This window comes from Silurus meridionalis, chromosome 10, assembly GCF_014805685.1.
Source record: "Silurus meridionalis isolate SWU-2019-XX chromosome 10, ASM1480568v1, whole genome shotgun sequence".
Taxonomy (NCBI): Eukaryota; Metazoa; Chordata; class Actinopteri; order Siluriformes; family Siluridae; genus Silurus; species Silurus meridionalis.
Genome location: NC_060893.1, coordinates 21787735 through 21805512, shown reverse-complemented (window position 1 = coordinate 21805512; position 17778 = coordinate 21787735). Strand labels below are relative to the sequence as shown.

Below are 17778 nucleotides of genomic sequence, written 5' to 3'. Positions count from 1 at the left end.
TACACTTACAAAGATGTTTACAAGACGCAATTTTCAAGAAAAGCTGGACATTGTGAGGGAATTTCAGCCCAAGCAGTTCAAAACAATTGTTAAGATTTTTTAGAAACTGTTTATATTTGCACCAAAAAACACAACTTGCCTTCATTGCAAATCCACAGGAAAATTTAAACATACCCAAAAATGCACGCAAAACCCGGGCTCATTTTATGAGGTTAATATTGATGCTTCTGCTAGAGATTTTATATGTGGGTGGTGCAGCTGTGGCTCCAGTGAAAGGAGACTTGTTGAATGGTGTTCATTGGGTTTCTAGCTTTAGTAAAGCCATTCAATCTTGCTGTTTAAGATTTAATATTGATGGTTCTTATAGCTGTGGTGTCATAATGATGGTATTAAGAACTGGATTGATTAAGGAAGAACACCACTGAAGGCCTAGGTGAGAAATGCACCATTACAAGGTTATTTAAGCATCTCAGAGTGTGACACAAACACTTCAGACACCATCAGCTGTCACACACACACACACACACACACACACACACACACACACACACACACACACACACACACACCTTTTTTAAAATAGCTGACAAAAAAAAGGAAAAAAATGTGTGAATCTGAGAGAATGTGAAAGAATACAAAAAAATCTTGTTGGTAACAGGATGAATCATGTCTGAGAATTACCACACACACACACACACACACACACACACACACACACACACACACAGGTGAGAAATGCACCATTACAAGGTTATTTAAGCATCTCAGAGGGTGAAACAAACACCTCAGACACCTTCAGCTGGTTTCAGCATCGCCAACACACAAACACACAGACACCTTCAAGTCAAGTCAAGTCAAGTCAAGTCAAGTCAAGAAGCTTTTATTGTCATTTCTACCATATATATAGCTGATGCATTAGCTATATATGTGCACAGTACACAGTGAAATGAGACAACATTCCTCCAGAACCCTGGTGCTACAACATAGAACTACAACACACAACATTAAGCTACATAACAAAACACAAAGCTAAAGTCTAAAGTAAATGTCCTCACAATATAAAGTGCATCAGCAAACGTGTATAACTTGTATAACATCAGGAAACGTGTATAACCTCACAGCAAACGTGTATAATTTTTAAGACCACCATTAAGTATTGGCAATCAAGTGTTTTTTTTCCCAAACTGTTACTACAATGTTGGATGCACACAATACTACAGGATGTCTTTTGATACACCAGAAGTAAATGGTTTAAGTCTCCTAGTTCAAGTGAAGGGAAAATGTACCCCTGTGCACAAAGCCAGCTCCATGAAGAGATGTTTTTCATGGGTTTGAGTGGAAGATCTCCTGCTACAGAGCAATAAAACCCTATTAAACAGCTATTGGATGAATGTAAACGCCGACTGCACCCCAGGCCTCCTCATCTCACCTACATCGTTACCTGGGTTTACTAACACCCATGTGGCTGAATTAATCCCATTAGTGTATTATACAATCAGCAATTCTGTATTTTTCTCTATAAATTCTGATTGGTCAGGAGGTGTTGATTGTAATTCGGGCTGTAGTTTCAGCTGCAAATTGCAGGTTTATATTAATGCACTCGTTCTCCTTTGTTATTATTTGCACAGTAACAGCTCATTTACACTCTATCATTGTAGGGTGACCAATAAAACATAGAGTACTGCCTTGTTTCTGCGTGCATGCTATGATCAAGAGCTAAAAGCAGAGTGTAAGTGAGAGCAACCATTTTAGTCGAAAGACAATACTATAGAAATAAAACTTGGATATATTTAAGTCAATGTGCAGTTTGTACAGCATTCGCTGTCCTCTGAAAATAACTCAACATACAGCCATTATTGTCTAAATAACTGGCAACAAATGTGAGTACAGCCTAAGTGAACATGTTAAAACTGTTTCCAAAGTGTCATTAATTTTATTTCATTATCATTATTATCATTATTTTGTGTGAGCACCATTGTTTTTTAGCACTTTTGTATGACAGTAAATTTGTACTGTATACAAGTTGCACATTGACTACTCTAAAGTATATCCAACATATATATAGAATTATAGCAGTACTAATTTTATTAATGTGCGATTAACATTTTTGTTTGACCATTTCTATTAAAAATATTAATAAATATAATTTTAGAGTGAGAGAGAAAGGTGTAGAGGGGGAGATGGCAAGTGAGACAGAGAAGAAGCAAAGAGAGACAGACAGACAAACATTGAATAAGACAGAGGCAGACAGAGAGAGAGAGAGGGACACAGAAAGAGAGAGGGAGAGAAAAGAGTGAGACAGAAAAGAGACAATGAAAGACAGAAAGAGACAGGAAAAGTGACAATCAGTACAAACAGTAAGCGAGACACAGGTAGAAAGAGACGGATGGGGGGATTTAGAGAAAGAGACAGAAAGAGATAAGCAGTGAATGTGACCAAGGCAGAGAATGATAGAGAATAAGACAGAGAGAGAGAGACAGAAAGACAGACAGTGAGTGAGACAGAGAGGGAGAGAAAGAAAGAGAGAGAGAAAGAGACTGAAGCCTGACTCAAGTTACAGTACTGAGATTTCCTGAATAATAATCACACTCTTCTTACATTCACACACATTTTCGGTGTGTGTTTCTCTCTCTCTCTCTCTCTCTCTCTCTCTCTCTCACTCTGTATGTGTGTGTATGTGTGTGTGTAAATAATAGCTGCCAGCTGGGTGGGGTCTGTGATACACACATAGTGTAGAGGTGTATTGTGTAATATAAGCTGCACCTCACACTGTTCCTGTACAGGTGTGTGTTCTGCGTGTGTTTGTGTTCTGCATGTAGGTTCCACATGTGAGTTCTGTATCTGTGTGGGTGTGTCTGTGTATATATGTCTTGCGTGTGAGTTATGTACGTGTAGGTTCTGTATAAAGGTCCTGTGTGTATAGGTTCTGCATGTGTCTGTGTGGGTGTGTCTGTATATATGTCCTGCGTGTGAGTTATGTGTGTATAGGTTCTGCATGTGTGTGTGTGAGTTCTGCATGTAGGTCCTGCGTGTGTGTGTTCTGCATGTGTGTGTTCTGTGCAGCTCATGTTCCTTTGGGTGGAGCTGCACAGTGAGACTTTGTGTCCTAACTGTGCTGCAGTATTGCATTAGAGTAGTGCAATCTGGATGAGTGAGGGATTCTGTGGTAAGTGTGAGTGTGTAAGTGTGTGTGTGTGTGTGTGTGTGTGTGTGTGTGTGCACACGCTCGAGTTTCATAGTCCCCAACATTCCACTCACATTTCCATCCTAATTCAGTTCGAGTGTTCAGAGAGAAATGTTTAGTCTCAGTCAAACAAAGCACACACATTAGTGCACACACACACACACACACACACACACACACACACACACACACACACACAATGTAGCCATTCTACGTCTCTCCCTATAATAAATAACATGCACATCAACAACTGTTTCTCAGCTCCAACAGCCGTGCAGGAAGTGATCACGGCTGCTGCCGGGGTTCTCTTACTGAATCCTGCGCAAAGGCTTGGAATGCAGAGAGTGAGATAAAGTGTGTGTGTGTGTGTGTGTGTGTGTGTGTGTGTGTGTGTGTGTGTGTGTTTTATTCTGCATACCTAGAAGCATATTTGCTGCATCAGGTCTGGACACGAACAACACAGAACTGAGGCATGAAAATTTCACCCAAAAACTTCAGGATACATTAAGGAAAGAAAACGAGATGAACAGAAATCACACGTTTCTTACAAAACATTCAAACAGGGTGCGATTTAAAGACTATAATAACTCTGACATTTATGACATTTTGACAGATGCCCTTATCTAGAACGACTTACATTTATCTCTTTCTTATAACTGAGCAGCTATGAGGTGAGAGCCTTGCTCAGCTTGGTGGTAGCTTGGGGTGTTTTGGGATTTAAACTCATGACCACTGGATTCAAAGATCAATGACTTAACCACAAAGTTCCCACCTCCCCAATAGCACACATAAATCAAGGCTTTAAACATTTTCATTACATTATATACCCGTTTGCTTGGCAGCTTGGTGGTATACTTGTGTTTTAAAAGACTGGTAAAAGTTGAAGGACTGACTACACTTTTTCACTCAAGTTAAAGTAAAGAAATGTGAGCTCTGATATGTTCTTAAGTAAAAAGTAGTCATTACTACTACCTGTTTTAGTGTCACGCTGGTAACTGGACCTTACATTATATTAATATACTAATACAAAATAATTTTAAATGTTCAATACAGGCTGAAGATCCACCATATAGAACACAAGCAGAGAAAAGATGATGATGATCAGGTGATCAGGAATGTGTCTGTTCTCAGTCATGTTTACATCACTGACTCCATCTGTCTCATCCACGTTAAACCCAGACGTCTTGTTGCCTTCTGTTAGTTGTTTGCTTTGTACACTAGACTACGTCTGTGGTGTGTGAGAGACAGGAAATGATACACCAGTGGTAGATTGAAAAAGCTGCGCAATGACAAGAAAATAATATTAATCATGTCACCAAATAAAGGAAAACTAAAGTAACGAGCCTGTTTTGAAAATGTAAGAAGTAGAAAGTACAGATATTTGTGTAAAAAATGCAATGAGTGAAAGTGAAAAGGTGTCTGAAAAATAAACAGTGAAGTATTGATACCTGAAAAACCTACTTAAATACATAACAAAGTATTTGTACCTCATCACTTCCCATCTCTGCTGAACAATTACCTCCCCGAATTATCATACTTTGGATCCGAGGGTCATGACTTCAAATCCTGGACCCCTGAGCAAGGCCTTAGCCCAACAGCTGATTAGTTGTATGTGTGAGATAAATGTATGTTGCTTTAAATTAGGGAGTTTACCAAATACAATAAATGTAAACGTCAAGGTTATTATGGGTTTTAACGTTGCGCCGCTGCTCCATTATAATTAATGGCAAAGGGGACGTCGATTGTTGCTGTCCCATGATCGCCAACTCTTAGCTCCATAACCTCGCGTTTCCCTGTGCCACCCTGTATAAATTACAATCCAAATCCATATTCATGGGCCTGAAGTTTAACCTTCACAGTAAGTTTATGGATCTTTGGGCTGTTCATGTGGAGAACAGCCTTAGTACTCAGTACTCAGTACTTTATAGTCGTTATGGTTAGCGACTCACGGTAGTTGCGGAAAGACAACTCCCCTGTAAAACCGTGTATGTAAACCAGTTTACACAATTTCTCTGGGTGTCTTTTCAAGGTGTTGACCTTTTAAAGGCAGTTTGTCTTCTGTCCGCTCTGTGTATATGCAAAAAAAAAAAAAAAGAACAAAACTGTGAACTTGTGAATCCAGAACACGTAGCCTCAGGCCCAGAAATATGATTACAGTAGTATATAACCACACCCTCCACACATACACACACACACACACAGAGACAGAGGGCGTGTTTCCAAACACCTGTCAACTCGATGAGCTTTGAACTGACGTTACTGAGGCATGACTTTTAGAAAAGTAACTGAGATTGCAACACTACTGGAGCTGATTACGGCCGAAACGGGCGGCTCGTGCTTTCCTTTCACATCTGGCTCACATACCACAATTGTAATGAACTCCACCTGCAACCTGTCTGCTAATCTTTTAGATGGAAAGTACTAAATATTATATCTGGATGGCAGAATTAGGATTATCTTCGGCCCAAAATGCACTTGTCCATGTCGTGACCCTGATTAACTGACCTTGTTAACTGATATAGTATACATATATAGTATAGTGGAAAATAAATGTGGGAAGAGAAGAACCATAATAAACATTTAAAACTTTGTGGAACTGTGTCTGTGTATGCAGGCGTGTGGAATCTTTCTATTATTAAATTCTGATAAGACAGAGATTTTGCTCATCGACCCAAAAAACAGTATACAGAAGCTCCAGCATTTAGAAGGATGTTCTGTAACTATTAGTTCAGCAGTAAAAGACCTGGGAGTTATTTTAGACACCAACTTGTTTTTTAAAAATCATATCAACCAAGTTACTAAAACAGCCTTCTTCCACCTTAGAAATATTGCTAAGCTAAGAAACATGTTATCTATATTTGCTGCAGAGAAGCTCGTCCATGCGTTCATGACCACCAGACTGGACTATTGTAATGCATTACTAGGTGGATGTCCTGCATCATTAATAAACAAGCTTCAGTTTGTTCAGAATGCGGCAGCCAGAGTTCTCACAAGGTCAAGAAAATATGATCATATAACCCCAATCTTATCATCCCTACACTGGCTACCTGTTAAGTTTCCAATCGACTACAAACTATTGCTACTTTCTTATAAAACACTAAATGGTTTGGATCGCATGTATCTCTTCAGTCTTCTAACTCGCTACAATCCGCCACGCTTCTTGAGATCTTAAAACTCTGGACTTCTAGTAGTTTCTAGAATAGCAAAGTCCACTAAAGGTGGTAGAGCATTCTCACATTTAGCTCCTAAACTCTGGAATAGTCTTCCTGACAGTGTTCGGGGCTCAGACACACTCACCCAGTTTAAGTGTAGATTAAAGACGTATCTTTTTAGCAAAGCCTACACATAACATACGTCTCACATCATAACCTTGTGCTCCAGAACATCTGATCACATGCACATTATCAACTTGTGCTGTTAATATTATGAACAGCAGCTACGCTAAATCTCCTCCACGGCTTCTCTTTCTCTACCCTTTCCAAGGCATCCTGAGGTTGCTCCAGCCCCAGTCACGTCCCACCTTATGAAGATTATGGACCTTTAAAGAAGTAGATGCCCTGCAAACATCCTGAACTATCTAGAGACGTACCAGCAACAATTGGATCCCACTTTATGTGGAGTTTTGACATTTGACCTCTTTGAGTGTTTAAAGGCTCTGGCATGGAGAAGCTGGTGTTGGATTTGTGATGATCGCAAATGTTGAGCTATTTTATGAGTTGCTCAGTAGCTCCTAGTTTTATAACCACAATGACTGTAAAAGACTGTAGAAAGGACATTTCTCATAATCTTACATTCCAGTGCTCATGTTAGTTCTTACTCTTCAGTGTTCTGTATTGTTTAAAGACTATAATCACACTCTTGATGTCACCCAAATGAGGATGGGTTCCTCTTTTAAATCTGGTTCCTCTCAAAGTTTCTTCCTCATAACATCTAAGGAAGTTTTTCCTTGCCACAGTCGCCATGGCTGCTCATCAGGGATAAATGCACACAAATCACCTCAACTCTTAAAATTATTTAAAGCTGCTTTGTGACAATGTCTGTTGTGAAAAGCGCTATAGAAATAAACTTGACTTGACTTGACTTGAATTTGTGTAGCTTTCAAATCCATCGAAAATTTAGTTGAGTGGTACCACACCTGTCTCCTGTCTCCTCATTCCCTCAGTAAGATAGGAAGCATCTCCCACACACAGCATTGCAAAAACAAAACTTGATTATTAAAATGTTATGATAATACAAAGGATAATTCTTTTATAAAGCACCAAACTTGAGACCGAAATTTGTACAAATATTCAGCAAAGCAACTAGATGTTAACAAATAGTCTTAAGTGCATTAGCAACTGTGTGTTTGTTTGTGTGGAAGTGTTTGCCTTGAAATTGAAATTTCACTTTGACATTCAAAGCACTGATTGTAACCACTTGTGGTCTTCCTCTAGTGTTTAATGGGAATAAAAAGTGCTTGGACCCTTTAATCGCTGCTTGCAGCTATATATTAATATATCATGTTTTTTCCCCTTCTGATTGTGGTTCAAAACCAGAGTCTGTCACTTTAATGTTTAATACTTTATCAATATCACATTGATTTTGAAAGAACAATCACATGACCTTCCACTTTCAGTTTCCACTCACCAGGATTCGGGTGTCCTGCTTGTCACCTTTGCCCTCAAGCTGCACCTTCTTTCTCAGGCTCAGTTTGAGATGTCGGCCCACGGCATCCTGCACGCTCTCTACAGCCGGGACAGAGAGACAGATAAACACCACTTCATTTAAAATGTGCTTCTGTATCCTTTCAATTCAAGTACAACCCATTGCATGAGATTACACAATTCTAAGGTCCTAAACTGGTGTGTGCTTTTATGACCTTTCAGATAACCGTCGTACTTCCTGCACGTCTCGTTCTAATCTGTTTCCTTCTTCGACTTGGCAAAAGGTTTGATGGGAAATGAGCTGATGACATCACCGCTGGAATTTTACTCTGGATTGCAGGCACGTGAACATTTTTTCCGAAGAAAGAGAGGTTGTGTGTGAGTGTGTGTGTGTAGGAGTGGGTGTTACAAAAGCCGAGAGTAGATAAGCAGAATGAGTGAAAAACATTCTACATTTTATTTAAGATTTATATCATTGTTTTAAAGACAAACAGTGAAGAAGTAAATTCTGTAGCTATTGCACATAATGAAATAAATGCCCATTGCATCACATTCATTATATATACAGTATTTTCCGTTAATATCGGCACCTTTGTTAAACATGAGCGAAGAACGCTGTGAAACCCCTCGCCATGTGTTCTCCATCCTCATTAGGCAATATTGGACAGTATATACGACAGTAGAGGTCACTTTAATATAAATACCTGCATTTTCTCATTCACGTGGCAGCAGAACAGAAAGGCTGCCGAAAACTGGACAGGGGTTCAGAAGATTATAAAAGCATACATTAAAAAAGATTACAGAATCGTCTCCTGCTCCGACCGTATCTGCCTCAAAGTTTTACATATTCCCGAGATGCTGTTCTGCACATCACAGCTACAAACAGTGGTTGCTATAGTTAACTAGATCCAGTGTAGTTTCTGATCTCTTTTGTTAACAAGTGGCTTCTATCTGCAGGACGACAGCTCCAGTTGGATCCCACCTCATAAAGATTTCAGACCTTCAAAGAGAAGATGTCGACCTCGCGAGGATCCCGAGCCATCTACAAATGTACCAGCACCACTTGGATCTCACAATGTTCACCTTCATGAAGATTTCAGACATTGGATTTTGAGTATATACAACTCGTAATCAATACTCAAAAAACATTCTACACATGCTGTTTATGTATCATTGAACATTTAAAGGTTCTGGCATGGAAGAGTTGGTGATGAATCCAAAATAAGCTCATTTATTGCTCAGGAGCTTCTGGTTCCACAACTCTAACTGATTGTATAATACCGTAGAAAAGACATTACTCATAATCACACATTCGTGATATTTCTTACTCTCCAGTGTTTGTATTGTTTTTATGATTTTTAATCACACTCTTGGTGTCACCAAGGGTTCCCTTTTGAATTTGGTTCCTCTCAAGTTTATTCTTCATACCATTTATGGGAGTTTTTTTCTTTGCCACGGTCATCCCAGGCTTTGATTATAAATAACATATAGTTCACGTAGAATCCAATATTCGTTCTATAACTCTTACATTCTGTAAAGCTGCTTTGAGGCAACATCCATTGTAAAAACTGCTGTAGGAATAAACTTGAATTCAAATCTCTTACACTTTTGTAAGTCACTTAAGCATTTCTGCAAATGTAAAATCTCACTAGATGTTTTTTGTTTTTTCACACCATTTGGATTTTGTGTTTGGAAAAATCCAAGGGGATCTGTGGTATTGGAAATACTGTACATAAAGCATCCTTTCTGGCACCTCCAACCATGATGCATCACATTTCTCCCATTCTGAGGTATGATCTGAACATCAGAATTGGAATCATCTTTTTTTTGCCAAGTATCATGGGGTGCATGTACAAACAATTCGTTATGGGGTGAAAAAACTAGGCAGTGCAACGATCTTTTTTCCGAATACGTCCAAGGTGCAGGATTGAAATATAGTGGTCCTTGTTGATTGCATGTGAAATGAACAGTGTACATTAGTGCAATGTTAGTGTTAATGGAAGCAGGTCAGAGATGCTGGTGGGTCCTTGGTGTTTTTGATGAGGTTGTTTGCGGGTGGGCAGAAGCTGTTTTTGTGGAGTGAGGTTCTGCATCTCCTCCTGCCAGAGTGGTTGGAAAAAGTCCAGAGTGAGAGGGGTCAGCCACAATCCTAGTGGTGCACAGGTAGTTGTAGAGGTGGAAGATTGCAACCAATCACCTTCCCAGCAGAGTGGATGACACTCTGGATTTAATAGGTGAGTATGAACTCAATGATGAAGGTGCAGAAGTGCATCATTTTCTTTGGTAGGTTGAATTCTTTAGTAATCAGAACATGAACTGAAGATCTGAATGACTTCGCTCCCATTATATAAAAACACAATGGTGTACAGGGCTTCCTATAAACAATTATAATGATTTTACGATCAGTGGTGTATATATCACTCTGTATTCCAGGTATATTCTCAAAAAAGTCCTTTGTACATGGGAAAAAGGTGAGAGTGTGATTACCTGAGGAAATGGGATTACAATGTGAGAGAGAGAAAGACAGAATTACAGAGAAAAAGGAGTTATTACACAGATACTAATAGTGAGTACCAAGAAAGGAAGAGACAGAAGGAGGAGGTTCTTCAAGGCTACTTCGTGTTAGAGCGCAGAGTTCAGTAATAACAGGAATAACAAAAGCAGCAGTGAAACTTCTTTATAGTGTAAATGTACTGATACTGAAACTGAAATGTGTGAAAATGCTAATTCTCATGCAGTCAGGACTGACATGGCGGCTGAAGAACCTTTGTCCTGGTTCTCAAAATACCATGAAAACCTAAACGATAGTGTGTTTCTGAGATTCTTGTCTATCCGTCATGTTTTTCACAACATCTGAAGCTCTCCTAGGCTGGCCATTGGGTTCTTGGTCACATGCCTAATTCTCTAGCAGCTTTAGAAAGGACTCCTACTTGTTCCAAGTGTTTTCAATTCACAACGATGGCCAACAAACATTTTTCTAAATGTTCATATTTTGAGGTCTACAGTGAGTTCATTCGAGTCAAGGAAGTTCCAGGGACACTTTGTGACGATCATAGAAAAGAGCAATAGCTCCAGTTTTAAGTGCTTCAGTCAAGGGTCAAAAACAAATCAACAAATACAAAAATAATGAAACAACACACACATATATATCTATATATCTATATCTATATCTATATATCTATATATATATATATATATATATATATATATATATATATATATATATATATATATATATATATATATATATAAACAAACAAGCAGGCGATAAAATGAATAAATAAAACAAAATCAACAATAAAATAGCAATCAAACAACCAATAAAATTACATTTCTAAATGAATAATTTGTGCTCCATTTAATAAAAATAATACAATTAAATTATTAAATACAAATTCAATGTAAGCTAATTATTTTAAATAAATTGACACCACAAAAGTGTTGGAAGAATTAAAACACTGACTGCACCCCAGGCCTCCTCACCTACATCAGGACCTGACTTGACCTGACTACTAACACCATTGCAGCTGGACAAATCTACACAAATATCCACAAACGCACTCCAAAATCTAGTGAAACATCATTCTCAGGAGAGTGGAGGTTATTATTACAGCAAATCGACACTAAATGTATCGCATTTGAAAACATTTGGCACATCATGAAACGTAAAACACAACAAAGAACACCAAGAACTGTTTAACAGATAGAATTCTGTATCAGACACATATGAGACAACAGTCCTCTCCAAAGGACATTTGCTCTTTTTAAACATTTGATATATTTTCAATGTTCAATTGTGAATAAAATATGGGTTTAGGAGATTTGCTAATTATTTTTCACAATGTTCGAACTTTCGATTTAGGGTTGTACAAAACACACCCAGAGTTTATGTGTTACTTGTTTTCTTCTCTTTTGACTTCAAAGATTCATAGTAAGGTTGGTATTTGTATGGAATAGCTTGCAATAATATTAATATCAATACCACACCAGAGGCTTTGACTGTCGACTGAGACATGCTCAAACACGCCATTCTGACTAACACTGGATGAGCAATGCAGCAGTCCTGTAATGATCCGTGCAACAGCTAGGAACGAGGCATTACATTAGATTATATGCATTGTGTTTGTAATTATAGCTACAAATATAAGAGAAAAAATATTTATTTATTTATCTTAAATCAAATCTTTTTTAAAGGCATTTTATTTACACATTCATATCCTCTATATAAAATGTGCTAAGACTACGGTTCCTCAAGCGATCGTCGTTACTTTTTAAACAAAATTTTATAGTACAAGTGGAAGTTACATCACAGACAAGAGTTATAATATCCGAAAATGATGTTCACTTGAAATCCGATGACAATAATGGTGGAAATTTCACAAAGAAAGACGTCTCTGCTTTGAATACATCAAGCAAATATTTACAGATTTTATGCTTCTTATGCTACTTATGGTTACCTGGAGCCCAATTCCCAGGAACAAGATGGAGGATATCCCATTCTGGGGCATATGTTCCAACCAGCCTACTGAAGGAGGTAACCCCCAAAAATGCAGGGACTCAAAGCCACATCCTAAGTGTTCCAAAGCTAAGCACTAAATCACCGTATTAATAGATCATAGGTGTCTTCTTTTGTTAGTTAGTAGTAAAAGTAATAGTAGTAGTAGTAATTCATTAAATGTAAAGTACTTCATGGCTTGAAGAATTTTGCGAACTTTGAGAAACTATCTTTCTGAACCCATCTTACAGTCTCTATAAGGAAGTACTGAATATAAAACTGCAGTTTTACTTTACAATCACTGAGTGGATATACGAATGGATTAGAGAAATGGGTGCAGCATTATTATTATAATATGTATTTATTATTATTATTAATGTAAAGTAGGTGGTGGGTTTTCTTAATATGGTTGTTATTTGTTATTATCATTATTATTGTTTTAGTGTTACTGATGTTAATGTAGGTTCTCTATGTTGTTATTGTTATCGTTTTAAATAATTCTGTTGTTGTTGACGCAGTTGTTGTTTTTGTAGTTGCAATTATTATTAAAATTATTATTATTATCGTTGTTGTTGTTTGGTAGTTGTAGTTATAAATAATGTTGTTGTTTTTGTGGATTATATGTATATTTGAATCTAGTGTTGTTGTTGTTGACGATAACGTGTTTGTTATTTGTTGTTGTTAGAATTACTGATGCTAATGTGGGTATTACGTGTTGCCAGTTTACTATAGTTGTATGATTGTATTATTGTTGTTGATGATATTGTTTTTATTGTTGTTGTTGTTTGTATTATTATTGTTGCTGTTGCAGATGTTTGTTAACACAATATTGTTGTTAATGTTGTTGCAATTATTATTATTGCCGTTGATGTAGTTGTTTGTTTTTACATTATTGTTGTTGTGTTTGTTAATCGCCTGTGTTATGATTATGATTTTGCTCACTCACACCTGATAAGTCTACCTGCTTACCTTCTGACTCACCTGAGCACAGGCACAACTTAAACACGGGATTTTTATTATTATTATTATTAGTAGTAGTAGTAGTAGTAGTATTATAATTAATTTCTTACCTAGCACTTCCTTTGAGTCCTCCTCTGAGACCATCCTGGCACTCACTCACACACACACACACACACACACACACACACACACACACACACACACACACACACACACAGAGTCCAGCAGTAGTAAATCCCTGTAGTCCCGGTTGAAGGGGGGGTTTTGGGCAGGAACGTGTGTGAACCTGTCCTGCAGTGGGATCTCAGCTCACTCTCAGGTGAACCCTGAACTTCTCCTCCAGCTGTTCTTCTGCTTCTCTACAGCATTTATTCCACTTCTCGCTCTGAATGTCTTCCCATTGTGTCTCCAGCTGTTCTGCTTTACAGAGAGCACAGAAGATCTCAGGACAAACGGAACACAGACGGAGTTTGGACTCTGCAGGGGTGGAGACACGCTTCAGTCTCTTTAGGAATGCGATCCCTACCAGAAGCCACGCCCCATTCCGCTAGTAGGACACACGCCCACGTTATAAACCACGCCCTTTTTACAAGTAGGACACGCGCCCATGTGTTAAACCGCGCCCACTGTACAAGTATAACACCCGCCCACTTTTAAGCCACGCCCATTCTACCTCTGCCCAAAATAATAGCCTCCTTTGGCTATGGAAAGCCAAAGTGTTCATACACCTGTCGAGATTTAAATGTAGTTTACATGCTCCATATGTGTTGTATTAAAAAAACACAAAATAGAAACATTATGTCATTAATTCAGAGGCACCGACACTTCCTCTGAAAAATCTAATTTCATTGAGGTTCATGGACCGAAATGTTGAACGAAAGTAACAGTTCTCGCCTCCATATTTTTTTGTTTTATATCAATGACAAATATCGCATTTTTTCATCAAAACATCAATTCTTTTTGTCTGTGTACCACTTCCTCAATCTCTTCATAATGAGCTGTTCACTGAGCGTCACATAAGTGATAGTAGCTGATGTAGATGCATTTATGTGTCACATGTGAATTTTATTACATTACTGGAGCAGAGAGGGTTAAGGGCCTTTCTCAAGGGCCAAACAGTGGTAGTTTGGCAGTGCTGGGTCTTGAACCACCGTTCCCCAAAACTCGCCATGTCTGCACCTTGGAGTGCGCATGTACAATAAAAAAGTAATTGATTTCAATTAAATTTTTTTTGTGCAGCTTCAGGAATAAAACCAAAAAATTTGTTGTGGTAAATGTTGAATTTGAAATGAAAATTTGTGGCAAAAGAAAAAACTTGGGACCTACATCGGGCCTCTCCGCATTAGTTCTAACAGGGTCAAGATTGTTATATCTGCTATGAAGAATTGATTTGTCTGTTCAATTGACTTTAAAAAAGGTGCCGTATTGTAGTTAAGTGGTGGTTTCATGATTAAGGCTCTGTGTTACTGATCAGAAAGTTGGAGTTGGAGTTGGAGTCCTTGAGCAAGACCTTTAACCCAGTGGTCCCCAACCCGAACCCCAAACCGGTTCGTGGGTCAATTGGTACCGGGCCGCACAGAAAGAACACATTACTTACATTATTTCAGTTTTATTTATTATCTGATTCTGAACGATGCTTTATTTTGGAAAATGACCGTGTTCTCTCCTCCACATCTGTCTATGACTCACTCTTAATGCATGTGAAGATGCCTCGGTCGCATGTCTTACCTCCATCAACTACCTTCTTAAAGGGGCTGCTCCGGACAGTAACACATAATACATTACCACTAAATTAAAACCCCTAAGCGAGCAAAATGAACAAAGAACAACAACACAGTGGAGCCACGTTTATTATTATATTTAGAAAATATTTTATGCTGCTCATATCATTTAATTTTGTTGTATTTATCCGCCACACCTTAAAGGCCGGTCCGTGAAAATATTGTCTGACATTAAACAGGTTCATGGCGCAAAAAAAGTTGGGTACCGCTGCTTTAACCCTCTTTGCTCCACGGGTGCTGCAGCATATCTGACCCTGCGCTCTGGTCCCAGCTTCCTGGGAATTTCACTATGTGGTAATGTACCTGAGACAAATAAAGAATTTGAGTTGTTGCCTTTGTGTTATTTTGTACATACATTTTTTACATTATTATTATTATTATTATTATTATTATTATTATTATTATTGTTATTATTATTATTATTATTATTATTATTATTATTATTATTATGGCAATATAGAAAATAACATGACACATGGAACCAGTCAACATAGTTCGAAAGGTCGATGGCCAGGAAACCTAGTGATGTCATGGGACATCTTTGGCCCCGCCCACACAGAAAAGTCTGAGGGAACATAGACATGTAATGTGTCAAAACACTCGATTTTCTTCAGGAAAGTACATTTTAATCATTATTATAATGAATAATTATGAATATTCTTTGTATTTTCCCATTACTATGGTCACCTGCTTTTATTTTCAACCCGCCATCTGATTGTCATAATAGACATAGTTTAAGAACGCACTCAGAGGCATGAAGGTAAACTCACATACTGTACACACGCTCATGAATGGCTATAACCTTTAAAGGAAAATGCACAGCTGGACTTTGTGATGATTTTTAAATGCACTTTAGCTTCCTACTTTTCTGAAAGTGGATTAGTTTGATTTCTTTGTCTAGTGCGGAAATGAAACCAGAAAGTCAACTCCAGCCGGGTCACAAGCTCATGTATGACTGTACACTATAATAAATCCTTCCTCATCATGATCCAGTGGTTGCTCGATTCCTTAAAAGCATAAATGGCTTTTATTTCAGGCGCGCACTCGTATCCGTTTCCTGTGGTGACACTCGGACATTGCGGCTTTTGTGTTTTGAGTATGGGATCTTTTGCGAGACCAGCTATTTTAGGTATAATGTGAAGTAGAGTTAGTTTCATGATCATTGTTTGATAGAAAATGCTTTCTTTCATATTGATTTTTGTGTGTTTTGTCAGGGTGATGCCTAGAGCCAGAGGACTATCTCTCCCATCAGCCCCTGCACATCACATGACCTAGTCACATGATCACTCCTTGATGAGCACATGTAAAGGGGCTTTTTACTTGCCACATGTACATTACAGTGCCATTCTTTCTTCGCATATCCAATCGATGTTAGGAAGCTGGGCTCAGAGTGCTGGGTCAGCCATGATACAGCCCCTTCTGTAGCACTAAGGGGTTAAGGGCCTTGAACCCACAACCTTCTGATGAGTAACCCAGAGCCTTAACCACAAAACTAGAACTTCTCGACATGTTTACAGAGGAGTAGCACAGGGGCAGGCATGATATGCTCAAGGGCCTTGCTTAAGGGCCCGACAGTGGCAGTTGGACAGTGCTTGGCTTGAACCACTGACCTTATGATCAGTAACCCAGAGCTTTAATCACTTCTACTACTACACACAGAACTTGTATTGTACATGTATTTAAGTTTTATTTTTGCACTACACTCTGACTTTGTCTCACATCTGTCCTCCAAGGTTTCTAAACGGTTCCTTACTTGTCCCACAGTCCAGGTCTTCAGTTATCTTTTCTTTTCTACTTTCCCTTCTTTTCGAATCCCTCCAAAAGTATAGGAACAATAAATTTTTTATACACCCCTTATACCTATAATATATACTTCAATATCATTTCTTTCTAAATATATGCACACACATACATGCATATCCACCTGGTGATCAAAAATACTTGCGTGGCATTGACATGGTCACAGGTCGGGCTGCTTGTTATCCACGTGTGTCCTGTTAGAATAAACAATGTATACACTATATTTCCAAAAGTATTTGGACACCTGGTTAAAAGTACGGCGTGTAATTTTTGAGTATCGCATTCCACATTTAGTCCCAATCTGCTCTTATGATTCCCTCCACTCTTCTGGGAAGATGTTCCACTAGATTTTGGAGTGTGCTTATGGATATTTGTGTTCATCAGCCACAGGGCAGGTACTGATGTAGGTGAGGAGACCTGGGGTGCAGTCAGTGTTCACATTCATCCCAAAGGTGTTCAGTAGGGGTGAGATCAGAGCTCTATAGCAGGCCACTCAAGATCTTCCTCTCTAAAGCATGAAACCTTCAAGGAGCTCACTGTGTGCGCAGGAGCATCACCATGCTGGAACAGGTTTTGGGTTTCTAAGTTCAAGTGAATGCAAAATTGTATTATAGCGCCATCTAATGACGTCCTGTACAATTGAATGCCTCCAGATTTGTGGTAACAGTTTGAAAAAGAACTACATAGAGCAGGTAAGGTCAGGTGACCCAATACTTTTGGAAATATAGTGTATGTCTGAATATCTACAAACACTTCAAGAAAAGTGCTTATTTTTTTATGGCATTTTTTATTATTTTGATATTATTTTTAGCAGGAATAAATATACACAATTGCATGATTATGATATTTTCAGGTATAAAGTTTCATTTAGCATTACTGAATATGGGTGAATAAAAATCTAAAAAAAAGAAAAAA

General features: G+C 38.3%; 1 protein-coding gene across 1 annotated transcript in view; it reads right to left on the bottom strand.

Moving 5' to 3' along the window:
* The window catches only part of LOC124392362 (F-actin-uncapping protein LRRC16A), a 41318-nt gene extending 27536 nt beyond the window's left edge, over positions 1–13782 (bottom strand). The window contains 2 exon segments of the mRNA XM_046859312.1: positions 7811–7908; positions 13393–13782. Of these exon segments, the coding sequence (XP_046715268.1) occupies positions 7811–7908; positions 13393–13426 (132 nt within the window). The 5' untranslated portion in view covers positions 13427–13782.
* Positions 13783–17778: the final 3996 nt, after the last annotated feature.